Genomic DNA, 22,468 nt, shown 5'->3' with positions numbered 1-22,468 from the left:
GTGTGGGCGTAAGTAAATCATCTACCCCCTCCTACTAGTAGTGAACTAACTGGAGATGAATCATATCCCATGTGCATCTTATCTTGAAAGAAAGAAAGAAAGAAAGGAAGAAAGAAAGAAATGTGGTGTCCAAAATTAGGAGAGGAGAGGAGGGGAGGGGAGGGGTAAGCATGCAGTTGGTGCTAGGCCAGCCAGCAGGGCAAACCATGAACCCACCCTACCTTTGTTTGGCGTGGGGGTGGCATGGATTCCGGCGGGCCGGCCAATGACCATGCTCGTCGATCGTGTCGATTGGGATCGGATCCAAGAATCGGATTGGATTGGATTGAATGCTTGGGCAAATTCTTTCTATGTATCGTTAGGTAGTAGAAGAGAATTTGCTCAAGCATTCACCACCTAGCAAGCAAGCAAGGAATCAAGGATGGGCATCTTGTGTTGCTTCCAGTCCGGCGCCGACAAGCTCCCGGATCAGGATCATGGTGGTGGCCGTGGCGGTGCTCCGGCGGCTGTTGCTTCAACAAAGAAGCCACCTCCTCGAGATGCTCCCACCGTCACCGTCCGTCCTCCTAATCTGTTGCGACGAGATGATGATCATCGTGAAGAGGACGGCGCCGGCACCGCCGCCACCACCAACAACAATAACCTTGCCACCCTCGTCAATGAGATCGTTGCAGAATCAGGTATCCCTCCCTCCGTTCGAGTTACATAGAAAAATCTATCCATACATCCATGATATTACTATTACGTTTTGTTTTCTTTTATAAGATATGTAATAATGTGACACAAAATCACCATCACACAAGGCATTTTCTTGTTTTCTAATATATACAAAAGATCACCTCCTGTTTTTTGTCTAGCTTTCCTGGGTCAGGCCAATGGAATCTGCAATTATATACTAGTACGTAGTATTTTTCTCATCTATCCCCTGTTGGTAAAATTGATGGTCAAAGATTTGAAATACAAGATGACCTTGTATAAGCAAAAATTAGTGGATATATAATAGGTTTACAAAATGATGACAGATGATTAAAGTTGAAGGCACATATATAATGCGAGACTAGAATGAATGGATGAATGAAATGAGATTTGCAATGTAATTTGCAGTGACGTACCAGCACAACCGGCGGGTGGCTGACGAGATCCTGGGGATGAACAAGGAGGAGACGGTGACCGCGCGATCATTCACGTACGCGGAGCTGTCGGAGGCCAGCGGCGGGTTCCGGGTGGACTCGATGCTGGGCGAGGGCGGGTTCGGGCCGGTGTACCGTGGGCGGCTGCGGGACGGGGACGGAAAGGGGAAGGGGAAGGGGACGGAGGTGGCGGTGAAGCAACTGGACCGCAACGGGCTGCAGGGCACGCGCGAGTTCCTGGTGGAGGTGCTCATGCTCAGCCTCCTCAAGCACCCCCACCTCGTCACCCTCATCGGCTACTGCGCCGACGCCGACCACCGCATGCTCGTCTATGAGTTCATGCCACAAGGCTCCCTCGAGGACCACCTCCTGGACCTCCCGCCCTCCTCCCCGGGGCTCGACTGGGCCACGCGCATGCGCATCGCGCAGGGCGCTGCCCGGGGTCTCGAGTACCTCCACGACGCCTCCCGCCGCCCAGGCCCGCCCGTCATCTACCGCGACTTCAAGGCCTCCAACATCCTCCTCGACACCTGCTTCCGCGCCCATCTCTCCGACTTTGGCCTCGCCAAGGTCGGACCCGTCGGCGACAAGACCCACGTCTCCACCAGAGTTATGGGCACATACGGCTACTGCGCCCCTGAGTATGCCCTCACGGGGAAGCTCACCACCATGTCCGACGTCTATAGCTTCGGTGTCGTCTTCCTCGAGATCATCACGGGCCGGAGGGTCATCGACACTTCCAGGCCGCATGATGAGCACAACCTTGTGCAGTGGGCGGCGCCGCGGTTTAAGAGCAAGAAGCGCTTCAGGGAGATGGCAGACCCGCTGCTCCGCGGCGCCTACCCCACCAAGGGGCTCTACCAGGCGCTCGCCATCTCCGCAATGTGCCTGCAGGAGGATGCCACCATGCGCCCCTCCATCGCCGACGTCGTCACCGCGCTCGACTACCTCACCGGCGTCGACAAGCCTTCCCCTTCCCCTTCCCCTTCCCCTTCCCATCAACAAGAGTCACCACCCAAGGATGATGCCACTGGCTAGTTATGCATATCTGTGCAACATGTATATATGCAAGTGCGTTCTTGTCATTTGATCGATTATTTCTACAACTAGTACCTGGTTTGTGCATGCCCGCGGGATAAGATTTAATAATAATAATAATAATAAGCAACATCATATCATATGCAAAACAAACAAGAGATTTAGGCAGCAGATTTCACCTTGCGCGCAGCTTCTTATCAGATTTACATTTTCATGCCAAAACGTACGCAACAAAAACTTCAGACTTCAGAGAGAAAAAAACCTTAAGGCATTTGCAACAAAGGGTAAAGACCAAAACCGCAAATATCTCATGCAACATATTCAAAGGTTCTGCATCTAACACCACCCATTCATATAGACACACAAAAAGCTTGCTCTCAAGCTGCTCCTAACCGACCGACCTACCTAATCAGCAAATCTTCACTCGTGACCCAGTTGCACTGCCTCCCTAGCAATCTATCTATCCAGTCTAGCTATCCATTCCTCCCTAACAAAACAGTAAAAAAAAAAAAAACTGCTTTACTTCTGGTGCGGAAAGGTGCCGAGGTCGCTCACGGATGGCATCCCAAGGGACAAATCAGCCTCTTCTGCCGCCACCGCCTGCTTGCTGGGGCTGGGGCTTCCCAGCGTCAGTTTCTGCTTGTACGTGTGGTTGTATATCTGAAGGGCCTGAGCAATCATTGTCCCCGGATTGCCTGCGTCGCTGGGGAGAAGCATCGTGTTCGTCTGCACAGTTTTCGCAAAACACACATGCATCAGTACGATGTTTTCATATCAGCTAGCAAACGCAAGAATCGTGTAACCATTAAGATTCAACTCACAGTTCTAGCCAGTTCACTGAATGCTCTGATGTACTGTTCAGCAATCCTCAAGCTGGCAGCCTGCACAAATTACAAGAAGCAATGTATGTTTTGTCAGGCAAAAGGAAAAAAGGACCGTCAAAATCTTTCTTACTTGAAATCCATCAAGATTTTGCATGAAAAACGTGATACCTCTGTGCTGCCTTCAGTTTTAAACGACTCAGAGACCATCCTGATCCCTTCAGCAGTGGCTTGTGACCTGGCAAGAATCGCTTCAGCTTCACCTGGTGTCCACAAAATAAATAAATAAGCACAAGTCCAAGAGGCAAGCAAACGCTTCACCACCAATCACAATATGTTTAAAGCAAGTAATAATAATAGTAGAAACGACAAGACTTTGGTTTTGTGAACTGGGACACTATAATGAGAATAGTTCTTCAAGTATGTATAGTCAAACAATAAAAACAGTAGAACTCAATATCTGTTCTAAAATGCAGGGGCTAGAAATACTTGATGTTTTCTGAAATTCATTGCCATTAGATGAATGTCTCTACAACTCATGTGTTTAGTGAACCTTCTGTACAAGTGAGACATAATTTAAACCTTGTGTAGAAATGCATCAGGTTCAATCTCCTCAAGTGGATGAGGAAAAATACATGCAGGCAGATGCTAGTATATATATTAAGAACAAGTCCAGGAGGCGGTATTATCCTTTACTTATATATCCTAAGAACATAGGAATAAAAGAATCCCAAATATTTGACAAATCTTAATGGAAGGATAGCGTGTTTCCAGATGAATTTATAATGCCAGATAGCTGGACAGCAGAAGGCAGAGGAACAGGATTTCCTCAAATCATGCATCTATCTAGAAGTATGCAAGAAGTGTAGTATTTTGACAAGCCGAGCAGGAAAAATATTTCAGAATATGCGGAGCAGGCTAAATAAAACAGATGCCACGTACCCTTTGCTCTGTTTGCTTTTTCCATCATAGCACCTAACAGAAGAGAAAAAATCAAAACCTGGAGTTAAATCTGTAGTTTCTTATTATGTGATAAGAGTTTGGTCTGATAGAATTTAACACTAATGTGCAACATCAGTCAGGTAACAGGATATATTTTACAACTTATATATCGCACATGGGCTAAACCAGGGCACTTCAAGATGAGGTAGCAGGGATATAATTTACAACCTATATATCGCACATGGGCTAAACAAGAGCACTTGTCAACATGAGGTAGCAGGATTCAGTGTGCAACTAATCTCAAACAAATCATAGAAGGTTCTTAAAACTTTTCAATCAAATTTAAAAAAAAGCAACCGTCAGCTAATATGCGCTGAACCAGAGGACTTGTAAACATCAGTTAGGTAGAAGTTATATCACATAAAAACAGAATGGCTTATTAAACTGAAGAGCAGCTTGCCATAGGAGTTTGGTCTGATGAAATCTGACAGTTATCTAGTTGCAACATCAGTATGGTAGCAGGATTTATTAATTTGCCGCTTACATCTAGCACTAGTATATGGAATCAGTGTGCAACTAGGACTAGTATGGCAGCAGGATTCAGTGTGCAACTTATAACATAAAAACACAAACTGACATCTAACGAAATCAACCACTGTATACTTGGCAAAATCAGTCGGGAAGCAACATGAGAGGTACAGTAGGTAGCAAGCAGGATTCATTGTTCATGACATGACATAGAAACTGAGAAGAGCGGCTTCAATAAAGTTGCTAGCAAAAGCTACCTTCAGACTCAAGGATCTGAGCACGTTTCTTGCGCTCTGCTGCGGCCTGCATCTCCATGGCCTTCTTGACTCCATCTGGAGGAGTGATGTCCCCTAGAAAGATAGATAGACAGATTGTATATTAGTAATGTGATGTTGTGTGGTGGTTGGATAAGTAGATGATATATTGTGCCATACATACAGACAGTTGAAAAAGGAAGGAAGGAAGGAAGGAAAAGAAGCATACTGATTTCGTAGCGAAGACACTTCAAACCCCAAGTTTCAGCTGCCTCATTGATTGACTTCTGTAGTTGGGGAAACAAGAGAGCACATGAATCACACACAACCCAATGCAATGCAATGCAATCCAATCCAATCCAAGCATGATAGTCGAGATATAAATCAAAGTCATGTCCTAGTAATAAGCATCCAGATTTTTCAAGTATGCAAAAGGCAGGTAGGTTAGGTATGCAAAAGTACCACAATGTTTAAGTTGAGCGTGTCCCTCTCCTCGAAGGTCTTGTCGAGGGTGATCTTGCCAAGCTCACTCCTCATTGTTGTCTGGGCAAGCTGGATGACAGCATAGATGGGGTTCTCGACGCCGTACGAGGCCATGTAGGGGTCGACGATCTGCTCCGATTCATCGTCAATTCGAGATTCAATTAGGAAGAAGAATCGAAGAGAAGAAGGAAACCTTGACGTATAGCACTCCTCCGATCTGTATTGATACGTTGTCCTTTGTGATTGCCGAGTTGTCTGGGATTGGGATGGCCTCCTCCTTGAGCGAGTGGACGTAGGCGATGCGGTCGACGCCGGGCATGAGGAGGTGGATCCCCGACGGCAGCGTCTTGAGGTACTTGCCGAAGCGCTCCACCACGAACGCCTTCTTCTCCGGGACGATGCTCAGGCCCAGGTTCGCCGGGGTCGGCGGCGGGTGGTACAAGGACGGCGCAGGGTCCGCTCCCCCGCGGTACAACCGCCGTTGCAGCAGAGCCGCCGTCGCGGCTGCGGGGTTGGCGTTGCGGAGGAGGTGGCCGGGGACGGCGCGGCGCGCCAGCATCCGGGTCGCCGTCGACATCGCCATCGGAGTCGAGTCGATCCGAGTCGAGAGGAAGAGGAAATTTATTTTATTATTTGATTCGATTCGAGAAGGCTGGCTCGGGATTTATATTATCCATTTATATATAAGAGGGAGGGGTCTGAACGATCGTTTTCCTTTCCTTTCCTTTCCTTTCCTTTCGAAAAGAAAATAAAAGAAAGAAAGAAATCAGGTGAAGGACTGACGGACGGATGGATGGAGATCCGACGGATGCCGATTTTCTTCTCTTTTCTTATTATATTACCTACTTATACTTTCCTTGCAAGAAAGAAATAAAGATGCACCAGCAGGAGGAGGAGGACTTTTCCTCTCTTTTTTCACCCGGGAGATTTACTTATTTATTTATCTCTCCCTAATTAATAATAAAGCAAATACGGTTTCTGGTTGTCCGTCATGGCATTTTTGGAAAAAAGTCCCTCCGTTTTCGATGAATCAACCCGCAGTCCCTGATTAAATGGAATAAAACGTTTTGTTTTTTTAAAAAAAAACCCTGTCCTCCATCGGTCTAGGGATGGGGGTGGATCGGGATGGTCCGGTCCCGATCTGGCTGAGGAGGAGGTCGGTCCGTCGACGGCGGCTCCAGCGCCGGCGAGCGTCGCGGCGGTGGTCAGAGGTGGAGGCGAGGCCGAGGGGCGCGTGGGGCGGCCGGATCCATGGCGATCCGGGCCGGATCTGGCGACGGGCGCATCGCACCATGCGGCGGGGCGGCGAGGCTGGAGGCGGCGGCGCGCGGCAGCGCAGACAACGGCGCGGCCACCGGCGTGGCGCGGGCGTCGAGGAAGAGCAAACCCAAGAAGATCCCGCAGCGCAGCCTCGGCGTGGCGCATCTCGAGAAGCTCCGCATCGAGGAGCAAAAGAAAAGGGGGGAGGGCCGTCCGCGGCCACGCCGTCGTCGCACGCGCTCAATGGCAGGGCCCTCTGCCACCTCCCCGCCGTAGCCCCCGCTAAGCGCCCTGTCAAGGCCGGCCGCCGCGGACCACTGCGGCTTCAAGCCGGCGCTCTAGAGCCCGGCGGATCCAGCCAAGCACTCGTACAAGAGAAGCCTGTGCCCGCAACCTCCACTCCCAAATCCAATGGTACGTGCCTGCCCTCTCCACGTCACCGCACGGCGTTGGTATGCATGTGTACACACGAACGAGGCCTCAAACTTATGCAAATCTTACGCCAACCAGGTGAGCACGGGCCTGTCCCCTTACGGCGCGTCGAGCCACCCAACGGAGCCCCCTTCAAACCAAATGTACAGCAGCGGCAGCAGGAGGGGCAGCGCGGCGGCGCCAGCGCCGACATCGACACCGACGGAGGATCAGAGGGTACGTATTATGTATGTCTCATGCCGCTCCCATGATGAACTTCAACTTGTTTGTGATGGATGGTCCCTGAATGTGGATTTGGGTAGAGTGTAGGAAACGGCCGGCGTGGATAGGTCCTGGCCCTTCATGTTCGAGGAGATTAGTTCATGATGAGGGGAACATCAAGCTTTATTGATCACTCTGAATGTCTTCAGACATACATTTCAAACACAGGGAATTTAGGACCACCACACAAGATGTTTATAGTTGAGGTTAAATTCTGCGCAATTTTACATAATGGACAGTCACACAAATTGTTGATGGTCATCAAAGGCACTATCTTAGAAGGGGAACGACACCATGGTGTTGAAAATTCCGGCCAGTTCGAATACACCGCAGGTAAGTATGCACTAAATGGAGTTAGTGGCGGTTGGCTTTGAGGAGGGAGGCGACGAGGAGCGGGGAGCTCGGGCGGACGTGCAGAGGGGATGACCCTCCCTCGAGGCCGGCCCACGCCCCGGCGCGGAGCGGGGAGCTGCTGCCCAAGGGCAGCAGCCCCGACGCGGCGGCTGCGGCGGTGCGTCACGAGGGGTGGATGGTGCGGTACGGGCGGCGGAAGATCGGGAGGTCCTTCTTCCACACCCGCTACTTCGTGCTCGACAACAAGCTCCTCGCATACTACAAGAAGCAGCCCAAGGACAACAACATGGTAGGTGCTCCAGACCTTCAGAGCTCCGTACCAGAGTTTCTGGTCAGAGTCAGATCGTTTGAGCTGTTAGGGTCGCGGTCCACCTTCCGGAGTGACCTCCTGTTGCTTCCCGGCAAGTTTTCAGCGGGATTTTTCCTCGCTCGTGGCGCGCTCTGGCCAATTTTGGCGGAGCGGGGCAGGGCAATCGGAGGATCCTGTATCGGTCGCAGTTCTACTACTTGCGGTAAATAATTTGGGCAGAGAGCAATTCGGTTCCACAGCTAGGCCGGGATCTACTGGGTTGAACTGAATGTTTCTTCGTGCAGTGAGAATCATATCAGCTGGTGTCAATCGATTGTAAAATCTGAAGCTGAGCAAATCTGTTCATTATAATTTGCAAGTGCTCTGTTGAGGTGGGGCTGTTGAACAAGAGGGGATGCTTTTAGTTGAGTCCCGGAAGTGCTAACGAATGTGCCTCGCGAATTAGTGGGGTTTTCCTTTTTCAACGCACCCATTTTTGAATTTATAGCTGCAAGTAAATAGTTTCTTCGGACATACGACAATGCTTCATTTTTATTTTATAAGAGAAATAACAAAACCTCTATCATATAGCTTCATTTTAAGCAAAAAATAATGCTTGAATTAGTCCATTGAAACCGAATGAAAATTAAGCTACAGCTACTTACTATTGAATCAAGAAATAAGATCAATTAGGTAGATTTAGATAGCTAGGTTCAGAGATTGAATCAATCACTATTGTGTAGTGTTTTTAGTACGAGGGTGCAAAGTATTCTTTTAGTAGGAAAGCCTTGAGATATTTTTTGCCCGGTGCAACGCACGGCATTTGTACTAGTTTATATAATCAGTTGCTGATAAACATTCTTTTCTTCACTATAGTATTGCAAATGCATATATCAATCCAATGCAAGAGCCCAGCTCAGAGTGCTTTCCGGCCTGCTAGTTTTTCTTATTATCTTTTTCTTACTTACTTATTCATTATGTGAATGCACTTATTTTTATTTATTTACTTTCGATTATTAAACTATCCGTATGCAAAATTACTTACTCTACTTGTACATATTTCTTCATAAACAATACAATATTCTTTTTGAACGATAATGCTATCTACCCACCATTCGCTGACAAGGAACTCACTATGCACGCCCTCCCAACAGTTTGAGCCATGGCAGTCTTTTTTCTCTTTAAAAAGAATGCCTTATCTACAAAGAAATTTTCAAGCTAGTATGAAAATATCACCATCCGCGGCAACTAAAATTGTCATGAAAAATCGCTACTTGCTCCTCCTCACGCTCTCTCGGCCCGCCTGGCCCATGACCATGCCGTTGCTATTGTTGTTTTTATTATAGGATTGGACGATGGGTGCGTGCATGGGAAAGAATAGAAAGAATATACGACTACCACCTGTATTTTTACTCTCTCTTTTTCGTTACTATATTTAATTAACAACCTGGATTAGCAACAACTACTTTGGTTTAGATTATTTTTTACGTCATTTTAGGCGGTCGGTGGACAAAGAAGGTGGACGGCGTCCATGTCCAAAAAGAAGGGGTCGGTTGTCGCTATAATCTATCGAGGGGCCAACACGCCAAATACGAGTAGTCTTCAATCCAAGGCTAAAACGGACCAGCACGGCAGAATCAAAGTAGGAATCACCAAAAGCTTCTCCTAATCTCTCCCGCCGAATACGAGTATGAAGATAGAATCGGGCATGTCCAAGAACAGACAACCACAGGGCTCTTCGTCTTCGTCGGCACGTCAACCAGCATCAACGAGACGGAGAAAGAGCCCCGACACAAGAACCAGCATCTTAACCGCCGTCACCGTCACGTCGGCCAAAATCTAGCCATCGTCGCTCTATGGGAAACCACCACAAAAGCCATCGTCGGGAGGAGGCAATAGCTCGAAGAATACGAACGCAAACATCGCTGCCACCTCCTGCATGACGACGGTGGCACACACACACACAACTCCGCTTCCTAAGAACACGAAGACTTGAGGTTCCCCCACTCTCCTGTCGCTGGAGTGGCCCTACAGAGGGGGAGGGAACCCGCTGATTCACCAAAGGACACGGGTGGAAATGAGTCGTCTCTCGTAGAAGAAAGGGCAACGCGCGTACTTAGCTTAAAATTAATTATCCCATTATGATATGTGAGTCATTTACGATAAAATAAATTTGTACCAGTAAAGAGTTGAGACGTTGAGTAGAAGGGAATGACTATGTGTCATTGTTGTAAATTTGCAGAAGAAAATTGTTTATTCTTTTTGTTTTTGAAGGAAGTCCCTTTCCTCTTTTCCTAATGGAGAAAAGAAATACCTATTCGGGAGGGGGTCCCTTAATTATTGTTTGGAGGGGATGACATGGGTCTTGAGCATTATGATAATATTTTTCTATGTGTTTATGAATAAAGATAGTCCTTGAACATTATCAATGATGTGTATTAAGAAGTATGTGACTTGTTTGTGAGACTATATACGGTATGATGAATGTCCTAAATGGTCCCTAGTCGAAAGAGTTGTGTGGACGCGTAACCAACTAGACTGGCATATGATACGGTGGATGGTCCGGTCTCACTGACCATGTAGCATTGGATGCTAGCTGGATAATATGGACTCAGAAAGATCTAGTCGGATTCGACGTAGCTGGATCCGAGTCGAGATAAGGTCTGAGTTGGACAGACCCATGTTGGAAATATGCCCTAGAGGCAATGATAAAATAGTTATTATTATATTTCCTGTTTCAAGATAATCGTTTATTATCCATGCTATAATTGTATTGAATGAAAGCATAGATACATGTGTGGATATATAGATAAAACAATGTCCCTAGCAAGCCTCTAGTTGGCTAGCCAGTTGATCAAGGATGGTTAAGATTTTCTTACCATACGCAAGTGTTGTCACTTGATAACTGGATCACTCTTGGAAATATGCCCTAGAGGCAATGATAAATAGTTATTATTATATTTCCTGTTTAAAGATAATCGTTTATTTTCCATGCTATAATTGTATTGAATGAAAACATAGGTACATGTGTGGGTACATAGAGAAAACAATGTCCCTAGCAAGCCTCTAGTTGGCTAGCCAGTTGATCAAGGATAGTCAAGGTTTTCTGACTATGTGCAAGTGTTGTTGCTTGATAACTGGATCACATCATTAAGAGAATCATGTGATGGACTAGACCCAAACTATGAACGTAGCATATTGATCGTGTCATTTTATTGCTATTGTTTTCTGCGTGTCAAGTATTTATTCCTATGACCATGAGATCATATAACTCACTGGCACTGGAGGAATACCTTGTGTGCATCAAACATCACAACGTAACTGGGTGACTATAAAGGTGTTCTACAGGTATCTCCGAAGGTGTCCGTTGAGTTAGTATGGATCAAGACTGGGATTTGTCACTCCGTGTGACGAAGAGGTATCTCGGAGCCCACTTGGTAATACAACATCAAACACAAGCCTTGCAAGCAATGTGACTAAGTGTAAGTCATGGGATCTTGTATTACGGAACGAGTAAAAAGACTTGCCGGTAACGAGATTGAAATAGGTATGCGGATACCGACGATCGAATCTCGGGCAAGTAACATACCGAAGGACAAAGGGAATGACATACGGGATTATATGAATCCTTGACACTGAGGTTCAACCGATAAGATCTTCGGAGAATATGTAGGATCCAATATGGGCATCCAGGTCCTGCTATTGTATATTCACTGAGGAGTGCCTCGGGGCATGTCTACATAGTTCTCGGACCCGCAGGGTCTGCACACTTAAGGTTCGGCGATGTTTTAGTATAGTTGAGTTATATGTGTGGTTACCGAATGTTGTTCGGAGTCCCAGATGAGATCACAGACGTCACGAGGGTTTCTAGAATGGTCCGGAAACGAAGATTGATATATAGGATGGCTTCATTTGGTTACCGGAAGGTTTTCGGGCATTACCGGGAATGTACCGGGAGTGACAAATGGGCTCCGGAAGTTCACCGGGAGGGGGGCAACCCACCCGGGGGAAACCCAATGGCCCTCGGGGTGGCCCACCATCCCTTAGTGGGCTGGTGGTACAGCCCAAGAGGGCCTTGGTGCCAAGAAAGAAAAACCAAAGAAAAAGAAAAAAAAGGGGGAGGTGGGAAGGAAGAGAAGGACTCCACTTTCCAATCCTAATTGGAGCAGGACTCCTCCTCTCCTCCTAGCCGGCGCACCCTTGAGGGCTTGGCCCTCAAGGCAAGCCTCCTCCCCCTCCATCCTATATATAGTGGTGGTCTAGGGCTGATTTGAGACAACTTTTGCCACGTGCAACTCAGATCTAGACACCATAGTTTTACCTCTAGATCGTATTTATGCGGAGCTCGGGTGGAGCCTTGCAGGAGTAGATCCTCACCACCACCGGAGCATCGTCACGCTGCCGGAGAACTCATCTACTTCTCCGTCTTGCTTGCTGGATCAAGAAGGCCGAGATCGTCGTCGAGCTGTACATGTGCTGAACGCAGAGGTGCCGTCCGTTCGGCACTAGATCGGAACGGATCGTGGGACGGATCGCGGGACGGTTCGTGGGGCTGATCGAGGGACGTGAAGACGTTCGACTAAATTAACTGCGTTTCTTAACACTTCCTGCTGTGCGATCTACAAGGGTACGTTGATCCAAATCTCCTCTTGTAGATGGACATCACCATGATAGGTCTTCGTGTGCGTAGGATTTTTTTTGTTTCCCATGCAACGTTCCCCAACAACGTTCTCACCGGTAGCGACGCTTAAGTCCGTCCGAATCATGTTAGCAATAGCTGCATTTTTCGATTATGAAATCTGGCAGATGGATGTCAAAACGGCGTTCCTTAACGGTTTTCTTAAGGAAGAGTTGTATATGATGCATCCCGAAGGTTTTGTCAATCCAAAGAATGCTAACAAAGTATGCAAGCTCCAGCGATCCATTTATGGACTGGTGCAAGCATCTCGGAGTTGGAATAACCGCTTTGATGAAGTGATCAAAGCGTCTGGGTTTATATAAGTTGTTGGAGAATCTTGTATTTACAAGAAAGTGAGTGAGAGCTCTGTGGCGTTTGTAATATTATATGTGGATGACATATTGTTGATTGGAAACAATGTGGAGTTTTTAAAGAGCATAAAAGATTACTTAAACAAGTGTTTCTCTATGAAGGACCTAGGAGAAGCTGCTTACATTCTAGGCATTAAGATCTATAGGGATAGATCGAGACGCATGATAGAACTTTCACAAAGCACATACCTTGATAAAGTTTTGAAAAGTTCAAAATGGAACAGTCCAAGAAGGGGTTCTTGCCAGTGTTACAAGGTATAAAGTTGAGTAAGACTTAGTGTCTAGTAACTGCTGAAGATAGAGAAAAGATGAGTACCGTCCCCTATGCTTCATCCATAGGGTCTATCATGTATGCAATGCTGTGCACTAGACCGGATGTCAGCCTGGCCATAAGTATGGCAGGCATGTTTCAAAGTAATCCAGGAGTGGATCACTGGACGGCGGTCAAGAATATTCTAAAGTACCTCAAAAGGACTAAGGAAATGTTTCATGTTTATGGAGGTGACTAAGAGCTCGTCGTAAAGGGTTACGTCGATGCAAGCTTTGACAGTGATCCACATGACTCTAAGTCTCAAACCGGATACGTATTTATTCTTAATGGGGGTGCGGTAAGCTGGTGCAGTTCCAAGCAAAGCGTCGTAGCAGATTCTACATGTGAAGTGGAGTACATGGCTGCCTTGGAGGCAGTTAAGGAGGGTGCCTGAATGAAGCAGTTCATGACGGATCTTGGAGTTGTGCCGAGCGCACTAAATCCAATAACTCTGTTCTGTATCAACACTAGTGACATTGCTTTAGCAAAGGAACCAAGGTTTCACAAGAAGACCAGACACATCAAACGACGCTTCAACCTCATCCGCGACTACATCCAAGGAGAGGACGTAAATATTTGCAAAGTGCACACGGATCTGAATGTAGCAGATCCACTGACTAAACCTCTTCCACGAGCGAAGCATGATCAACACAGAATTGTATGGGTGTTAGATTCATTGCAATGTAAAATCGCATAGCGATGTGAGGACTAGATTATTGACTCTATTGCAAGTGGGAGACTGTTGGAAATATGCCCTAGAGGCAATGATAAAATAGTTATGATTATATTTCCTGTTTCAAGATAATCATTTATTATCAATGCTATAATTGTATTGAATGAAAGCATAGATACATGTGTGGATATATAGACAAAACAATGTCCCTAGCAAGCCTCTAGTTGGCTAGCCAGTTGATCAAGGATGGTTAAGGTTTTCTGACCATACGCAAGTGTTGCGAGTTGATAATTGGATCACATCATTAGGAGAATCATGTGATGGACTAGACCCAAACTATGAACGTAGCATGTGACCGTGTCATTTTATTGATATTGTTTTCTGCGTGTCAAGTATTCATTCCTATGACCATGAGATCATGTAACTCACTGACACCGGAGGAATACCTTTTGTGTATCAAACGTCACAACGTTACTGGTGACTATAAAGGTGCTCTACAAGTATCTCCGAAGGTGTCAGTTGAGTTAGCATGGATCCAGACTGGGATTTGTCACTCCGTGTGACGGAGAGGTATCTCGGGGCCCACTCGGTAATACAACATCACATACAAGCCTTGCAAGCAATGTGACTCAAGTGTGAGTCACGGATCTTGTATTATGGAACGAGTAAAGAGACTTGTCGGTGACGAGATTGAAATAGGTATAGGGATACCGACGATCAAATCTCGGGCAAGTAACATACCGAAGGACAAAGGGAATGTTATACGGGATTATATGAATCCTTGGCACAGAGGTTCAACCGATAAGATCTTCGTAGAATATGTAGGATCCATTATGGACATCCAGGTCCTGCTATTGGATATTGACCGAGGAGTGTCTCGGGTCATGTCTACATAGTTCTCGAACCCGTAAGGTCTGCACACTTAAGGTTCGATGATGTTTTAGTATAGTTGAGTTATATGTGTTGGTGACCAAAGGTTGTTAGGAGTCCCGGATGATATCACGGACGTCACGATGGTTTCCGGAATGGTCCGGAAACAAAGATTGATATATAGGATGGTTTCATTTGGTCACCGGAAAGTTTTCGGGCATTACCGGCAGTGTACCGGGAGTGACGAATGGGTTTCGGGTATTCACCGGGAGGGGCTCACCCACCCTGGAGTGATCCCAGTGACCCTAGGGTGGTGAACCAGCCCTTAGTGGGCTGGTAAGGCCATCCCAAGAGGGCAATGGCGCCACAAGTGGAAAAAACCAAAAGAAAAGAAAAAACAAGGAAAGAGGGAGGTGGGAAGGAAGGAGCGGACTCTTTCGCCCAAACCGAATTGGGGTGGGAGTCCACATCCTCCCACCGGCCGACGCCCTTGGGGCTCCCTTGAGCCCCAAGGCTAGGCCCTCCCCTCCTCCTATATATATTGGTGGTTTTAGGGCTTTTGAGACACAACTTTTGCCACGTGCAACTCAAACCTATACCACGTAGTTCTTTCTCTAGATCGGATTTTTACGGAGCTCGGGCGGAGCCCTGCAGGAGTAGATCATCACCATCACCAGCGCGTCTTCACGCTGTCGGAGAACTCATCTACTTCTCCTTCTCTTTTTCTCGATCAAGAAGGCCGAGATCGTCATCGAGCTGTACGTGTGCTGAACGCGGAGGTGTTGTCCGTTCGGCGCTAGATCGGAACGGATCGTGGGACGACGGTGATTTGAATCACGAAGTTGTACCACTACATCAACCGTGTTTCTTAACGCTTCCCGCTTAGCGATATACAAGGGTATGTGGATCTAATCTCCTCTTGTAGATGGACATCACCATGATAGGTCTTCGTGTGCGTAGGAAGTTTTTTGTTTCCCATGCAACGTTCGCCAACAACCGAACTATGAGACGCAGTGATAGGTGATCTGTGAGTCTCTAGTACAACATACGTTCTATGTCCTAAAACCCGAGCTGGCGCATGTACTCGGGATAGTGACAGACTTGCTTTGGGCCGACCAAACGCTACTCTGTGACTGGGTAGTTACAAAGCTAGGTTTCAAACTTGTCTAGATCCATGTTGCGAGACGTGGCCGAGCAAGATGGGATTTGCCCCTCCGACTAGGAGAGATATACTCTGGGCACCTCGGATGATCTGACCTGGATAAGCATGGCCATGTGATGAGGATTATGACCTAATCTGAATATTGGTCAGATTCACCGGAATGAGAAAGAGGTCGTGCGACAACAAGGATGACCGTGTCGCTTTGTGCACGACAACGTATGAAAGGATCGATATGGTTGACTAGAGGGGGGGTGAATAGGCAACAACCACTTTTTAATTTATCTTAGCAAGTTATGGTTAGCAACATAAAGGTTCTCTAAAATGACAACAAGGAGGTGAACCTATATGATGCTACCAACTAAAAGTACTAAGGCAAGTAAGAGATAGTCAACAACAAAAACATACGCAATGTAAAGGTTAGAGATAACCGCAAGTGGAACCAATGAAGACGAGGATGTGTTACCGAAGTTCCTTCCCTTTGACAGGAAGTACGTCTCCGTTGGAGCGGTGTGGAGGCACAATGCTCCCCAATAAGCCACTAAGGCCACCGTATTCTCCTCACGCCCTCACACAATGCAAGGTACCGTGATTCCACTATAGGTGCCCTTGAAGGCGGCGACCGAACCTTTACAAACAAGGTTGGGGCAAACTCCACACAAAGCTTGGAGGCTCCCAACAAGACCACGGAGCATCACCACAATGGAATGTGACTCCGAGGTGACCTCAACCGTCTAGGGTTCTCAAACACCCAAGAGTAACAAGATCCGCAAGGGATTAGTGGGGGGAATCAATTTTCTCTTGGTGGAAGTGTAGATCTAGGCCTTCTCAACCAATCCCTAGGAAATCAACAAGTTTGATTGGCTAGGGAGAGAGATCGGGCACTTTTGAGCTTAGGGAGCAACAATGGAGCTTGGGAGGGTCAAAGGTAGGGTTTTAGAGCAAGGAGAACCCTTTATATAGTGGGTGAAAAAATCCAACCATTTTCCCACTCACAGCACGAGCCCAGCGGTACTACTGCTGCCACTCCAGCGGTACTACCGCTGCCACTCAAGCGGTACTACCGCTGAGCCCATAGTACTGGAAAGGCACTACCGGGCCAACCACCGCCAAGAAAGTCTTTGCAAAAAGTCCGACGAAGTACAACCGCAAGGAAGGCGGTACTAAAGTCCTAGAGCGGTACTACCGCTGACCAGGGCGGTACTACCGCGAGGGACAGCGGTACTACCGCTAGGAGACCTTTTTGCAAGATAGATAAACCAGAGATGGGAACAACTCCAAAGTTGCAGGGAAAGAGGATGGAGATAAAGTGTGTGCGTGCAAAATTGATTCCACCCAAACCTTTCCACTACGGATCCCCTCTTAACAGTACGACATTCCTACGACTCAAAAACCACCAAAGTGAATCGTAGAGGACACCGTGCTTCTGTTCCACGGAGGGTGCCGAATCGTCTTGTGCCATTGATATGTATTCTCTGAAAGTTTAATGCACACGATTAGTCCTTTAAGGTACTGTCATCAATCACCAAAATTACTTAGGCACAAATATGCCCTAACAATCTCCCCCTTTTTGGTGGATTGATGACAATACCGGATTTGCACAGAAGAAAGCATGTGAACATAAAAATAAATAATAGAGATAATTGAAGAGCATATGACTCACAACATATGATAGAAAATAAGTCTCACAATAAAACAAAGTCTCGAATCACACGTAGCAAAGATAGCAAAACCGATCAAACCAAGTTCAAAGCAAACACGATAAAGATAAGCAAAGCTAAAACAAAGCGCAAATCCAGCTCCTAGACTGTCTCCCCCTTTGGCACAAGACACCAAAAAGGGGGCACACCTAACAACACAGGTGGTCACTCCGCATCCTCATCATCCCCAGACGCGTCCGTGGCATCCGAATCCTGCTCGTCCTGCTCCTCCTCAATGTCCTCCTCAGAAGCCTCTTCCTCAGCATCAGACCCAGTCCATTGGTAACCTTGAGCCCTCATCCAGTCAGACTTTAGAGTGATGTCGTCCTCTGAGCCGCTTGAGATAGCCACATCAAGAGTCCTTAAGACACGCTTGTGCCTCTGGCGATTCTCCTTCTGGGCCACATGAGACTGATATTGTCCCTTGGCCTGCATGCAGAAGAGAGTCTTCATTTGATCCTTCAGTTTCACGGCCCAAGATGGCATAGCAGAAGAGCGGGTGTGTGAAGTAGGCCCTCCTCCAGCAGTAGTCTCTGTGTCCGTGTCCATGGGCTGAGAAGAAGTTGATGGGTTGGCCCATTTGTCCTTGATACGGAGCTTGATAGGATCATGCATAAAATAGTCAGCCATAATAGGGAAGGGATCTATCAGTTAGATATCGTGCCACCTCTTGTGAATATAGGCAAACAAGTAAGGCCCGTAGATGGGAACCTTACGGTTCATGATGCAGTTCCAGAGCTCATTGAACATCACATGGGCAATGTCGAGAGGCGCATAATCCTTAGTCCTTGCCTCCTCACACAGCAGAAGCATCTCGGCTAGATGACCATGCACCTCGTCTTGATATCCAGATGCTTGGGGAGCACACCTTTCTTGACGAAATGTTGTTGCAGCCTGTCCTTGGGGGTGGCAGTAGACGAAGGAGCATGAGGATGCATCCCAAGAACATCTTCGTCCCCCTGAAAGTCGACTTTGAGGAACTGCATGAACTCCGTCCAGGAACCAGTCATCTTCTGATTACCGGCCATCCAGGTCATGGTGCGCACGTCATCAGGCTCAAAGTGAACAGTGACATAGAATTGGGCCACAATATCTGGATCAAAGTCCTGTCTAAAGGTGATGATATCTGTAAGGCCAAGCTTTTCAATCAAGGAGAGAGCCTTGCCAAAGTAGTCCGGATTCCGCCGAAGGTGAGCAAGGTCGATCCACTGCACTGGGACAAAGATCTTCTTGAAGGGCTTGATGATATCACGATAGATCATGTAGTGATCCCGTGACCAAACATAATAGATGTTCTTAATCTGCGCCTTGTCTTCAACATAGGGATTGCGGGTGCGGAGTGCTAGAAAATCCCTAGGGGCCATAGTGCGAACGTTGATCCCTTTGTTCTTGGAAGCAGTCTTCTTGAAGGACATCTTCTTGGGATTCAGACTAGAAGTGGCGGAACCCTCTGGAGCCTATGGAGTGCGATACTGCTTGGGTTGGGTGGTACGTGTGGGATTCGAGCGACGAGCACCACCTGTGAAACACAAGACACACACACAAAAAGGAGCGACAAAAGGAGTCATGGCAATGGTAAAAAAGAATCATAAGAAGAAACATATTGGCAAGAGAAATCAAAGAACAAATATAATAAAAAATAAAAAAAATCCTCCTGGCGGTAGTACCGCTAGGGGTTTGACTTTTAGATCTGAATAAATATGAACCCTCAAAAACTACTAGATTCGTTTCAAGAGATCCACGGCTAATAAATAAACTCAGTATAAGGATCACCATAGCCCTAACACGTGTGGAACTCGAGATCATCTAGATGGGGACAGGCCTAGTCAAAGGGATCCAAGTTTTAGATCAAATCTATGAGAATAATGATAAGAGCTACTAGATCTAAAACATGGAGAACTAGGGCATGTCAAAATAATTGCAATGAAGAACATAAGACCTAAACTCCCCTAAGATATCTCCTTCGTTCCATCCAAAAACTAAGCACAAATCATATCCATGGATCCAAATCACCAAGCTCCTAACCCTAGAACAAAAAACAACAACCAAGAGAAGAAGGGGAGGAGCTTTACCGGCATTCATGGCACTTGACGGAGGAAGGAGGAGGGGAGCAAACCCTCCAACTCACGGGAGAGAAGGGGCTCCGCAGAGAGAGATCTAAACGGGGGGGGGGGGAGTTCGGAGTAGAGGAAGGGAGAGCCACGAAAAAGAAGAAACATGGCAAGAAAAAACGGGCTCCCCCTCCTTTATATAGTCCAAGGGGTATGGGCCTAGCGGTAGTACCGCTCCCCTGGCGGTAGTACCGCTCGGGTCCTAGCGGTAGTACCGCTCCCCCTGGTGGTAGTACCACTGGGGTCCTAACGGTAGTACCGCTCCCCCTGGCGGTAGTACCGCTGGGGTCCTAGCGGTAGTACCGCCTTCCTGGCGGTAGTACCGCTCCCCCTTGAGACATCCCTAAAAAGCCCTAGTCAAGTCGTGATAGGCTGGGGTCCTGGCGGTACTACCGCTACCCCTGGCGGTAGTATCACTGGGGTCCTGGCGGTAGTACCGCTACCCCGGCGGTAGTACCGCTCAAGAAGACACAACGAGACATAGAATTTTGTGGAAATGAAGTGGGCAACGACTAGTCAGTGTAATAAAAAGATAACACCAGCAAGATATACTGACTAGTCATTTTGTATCCTTTCTTCCATATGAGAGAAAGGTGGGGGCAGTGGCCGAGGCCACCTATGTTTGAGGCAAAGGTATGACACCGCGAAGAATTATCCTTGGGTTCATGATCAACGCTCGTCTTTGAAGCACAAGTGCCATTTAATAATTGCCAAAGTGAAAGACTTGATCGATTTATGCATACGGGGGGAGGGAAAGTTTATTGAGAGAACAACACCCCCCCTATGTCCATGCCTACACCTAGGACAAGATGTAATGCAGAGTGAGGTGCAAAGTGCCTAGTTTCAATCCACATTACTTGAATCAATGATATTTAGCTCATGCCTTAACTCCTGAAACCTTGCTTCATCTAGGGGCTTAGTGAAAATATCTGCAAGTTGCTCTTCAGTGTTGATGAAGTGAACCTCAATATCACCTTGCTTGATATGTTCACGAATGAAGTGATGCGAATATCAATATGCTTGGTCTTGCTATGTTGCACCGGATTGAGGGAAATCTTGATAGCACTTTGATTGTCACATAGAAGATGCACTTTGTCACAAGTGACACCGTAATCCTTTAAAGTTTGGCTCATCCATAGCAACTGTGCACAACAACTTGCAGCTGCCACATACTCAGCTTCGGTGGAAGATAGTGAGACACAATTCTGCTTCTTTGAAGACCAACTTACCAGTGAACGACCAAGGAATTGGCATCCTCCACAAGTTGACTTCCTCTCCATAGAGTCTCCTGCCCAATGTGAGTCAGAATAGCCCACTAGGTTGAAGTTTGCTTCTTTGGGATACCATAGACCAAAGTTTGGGGTATGAGCCAAATATCGAAAGATTCGCTTAACAGCCATAAAATGACTTTCTTTTGGTGCAGATTGAAACCGTGTACAAATACCTACACTCAACATAATATCCGGTCTAGATGCACAAAGGTAAAGAAGGGATCCAATCATGGAGCGATATACCTTTTGATCCACTGCTTTACCATTGGGATCACTGTCAAGCTTGCATCTTGTTGGCATGGGAAACTTGACCGGCTTGACATCGTCTAGCTTGAACCTCTTGAGCATGTCTTGAGTGTTCTTGGCTTGTTTGATGAAGGTCCCTTCTAAGCCTTGTTTAATCTTGAATCCGAGGAAGAACTTCAACTCACCCATCATAGACACCTCAAATTTCTCGGTCATTAGTGCAGCAAATTATTCATTGAAAGATTCGTTAGGGGAACCAAAAATGATATCATCAACATATAGTTGGCATATGAACAAATCCCCTTTGACTCTATTAGTAAAAAGAGTGGGATCTATCTTCCCAATTTCAAACCCACGATCTTGTAACAACTCAGTAAGGTACTCATACCACACACGTGGGGCTTGTTTAAGGCCATAGAGTGCCTTATTAAGTTTGTACACATGATTGGGGAGCTTGGAATGTTCGAACCCCGGGGGTTGTTTGACATAGACCAACTCATTTAAAGGACCATTAAGAAAAGCACTTTTCACATCCATTTGTTGTAATCTGAAATTATGATGAGAAGCAAATGCAAGCAGCATGCGAATAGATTCTAGACGAGCAACATGGGCAAAGGTTTCACCGTAGTCGATACCCTCGACTTGGGAGTAGCCTTGAGCCACCAATCTTGCCTTGTTTCAAATCACAATCCCATTGGCATCTTGCTTGTTTTTGAAGATCCATTTGGTCCCGATGACATTATGTTCCCCCTTTGGTCTTGGCACTAAATTCCAGACTTGATTACGCTCGAAGTTGTTGAGTTCTTCATGCATGGCCATAAGCCAATCCTCATCATCGAGCACTTCCTGTACCTGTTGAGGTTCACAATACGAAACAAACGCGTGATGCTCACAATAATTCCAAATTTGTTGACGAGTGGATACTCCCCTTTTCAAAATGCCAAGCACATTCTTCATAAGATGTGACTTGACTCTCAGCTTGTTCGCAATCTTGGCTGCGCGACACTCCAAGAGTTCCGCATTGGATAACTGGGGAGGATCGACTTGATTACTTTGCTTGACCTTGCGTTTTGAGCCTCCCTTGGCACCAGTAGCCCTCTTAGGCGCTGCAAAAGGGAATTGAGAGACAACATCCTGATCAACTTGATTTTCGACTTGAGCAGGTTCACTGGTTTGTCCTTGTTCTTGTGGTTGCTCTTGATCTTGATCTTGTGCTTCTATTTGGTCTGGATCTTGTATTTGCACTTGATCTTGATCTTGAGCAGATTCTGAACCTTGGGTAAGCGC

General features: G+C 46.9%; 2 protein-coding genes across 2 annotated transcripts; one reads left to right on the top strand and one right to left on the bottom strand.

Annotated features, from left to right (window-relative positions):
* Nucleotides 1-81: 81 nt before the first annotated feature.
* LOC123446781 (probable serine/threonine-protein kinase PBL7) lies at nt 82-2,255 on the top strand. Its single transcript, XM_045123323.1, has 2 exons — nt 82-680; nt 1,105-2,255. The coding sequence occupies exons 1-2, from the start codon at nt 422-424 to the stop codon at nt 2,166-2,168; spliced, it is 1,323 nt and encodes a 440-aa protein (XP_044979258.1). The 5' UTR covers nt 82-421; the 3' UTR covers nt 2,169-2,255.
* A 198-nt stretch (nt 2,256-2,453) lies between these two features.
* Nucleotides 2,454-5,826, bottom strand: LOC123446782 (stomatin-like protein 2, mitochondrial). The gene is made up of 8 exons (XM_045123324.1): nt 5,390-5,826; nt 5,176-5,325; nt 4,943-5,000; nt 4,717-4,809; nt 3,932-3,964; nt 3,161-3,252; nt 2,990-3,049; nt 2,454-2,894 (listed from the first exon to the last, which is right to left on the bottom strand). Exons 1-8 carry the CDS (start codon nt 5,777-5,779, stop codon nt 2,688-2,690), a joined length of 1,083 nt encoding a protein of 360 aa, XP_044979259.1. The 5' UTR covers nt 5,780-5,826; the 3' UTR covers nt 2,454-2,687.
* Nucleotides 5,827-22,468: the final 16,642 nt, after the last annotated feature.

This window comes from Hordeum vulgare, chromosome 4H (genome assembly GCF_904849725.1).
Source record: "Hordeum vulgare subsp. vulgare chromosome 4H, MorexV3_pseudomolecules_assembly, whole genome shotgun sequence".
NCBI lineage: Eukaryota > Viridiplantae > Streptophyta > Magnoliopsida > Poales > Poaceae > Hordeum > Hordeum vulgare.
Note: the sequence above shows the minus strand (reverse complement) of the source record. Positions and strands in the feature narration are given on the sequence as shown.

Excerpts from the sequence above, each read along its gene's own strand:
- LOC123446781 (XM_045123323.1), top strand. The coding sequence starts at position 422 with ATGGGCATCTTGTGTTGCTTCCAGTCCGGCGCCGACAAGCTCCCGGAT. Across the intron at positions 681-1,104 it reads TGAGATCGTTGCAGAATCAG|TGACGTACCAGCACAACCGG; the intron begins GTATCCCTCCCT and ends TGTAATTTGCAG.
- LOC123446782 (XM_045123324.1), bottom strand. The coding sequence starts at position 5,779 with ATGGCGATGTCGACGGCGACCCGGATGCTGGCGCGCCGCGCCGTCCCC. Across the intron at positions 4,810-4,942 it reads GTGTCTTCGCTACGAAATCA|GGGACATCACTCCTCCAGAT; the intron begins GTATGCTTCTTT and ends CTATCTTTCTAG. Across the intron at positions 3,050-3,160 it reads AAACTGAAGGCAGCACAGAG|GCTGCCAGCTTGAGGATTGC; the intron begins GTATCACGTTTT and ends TAATTTGTGCAG.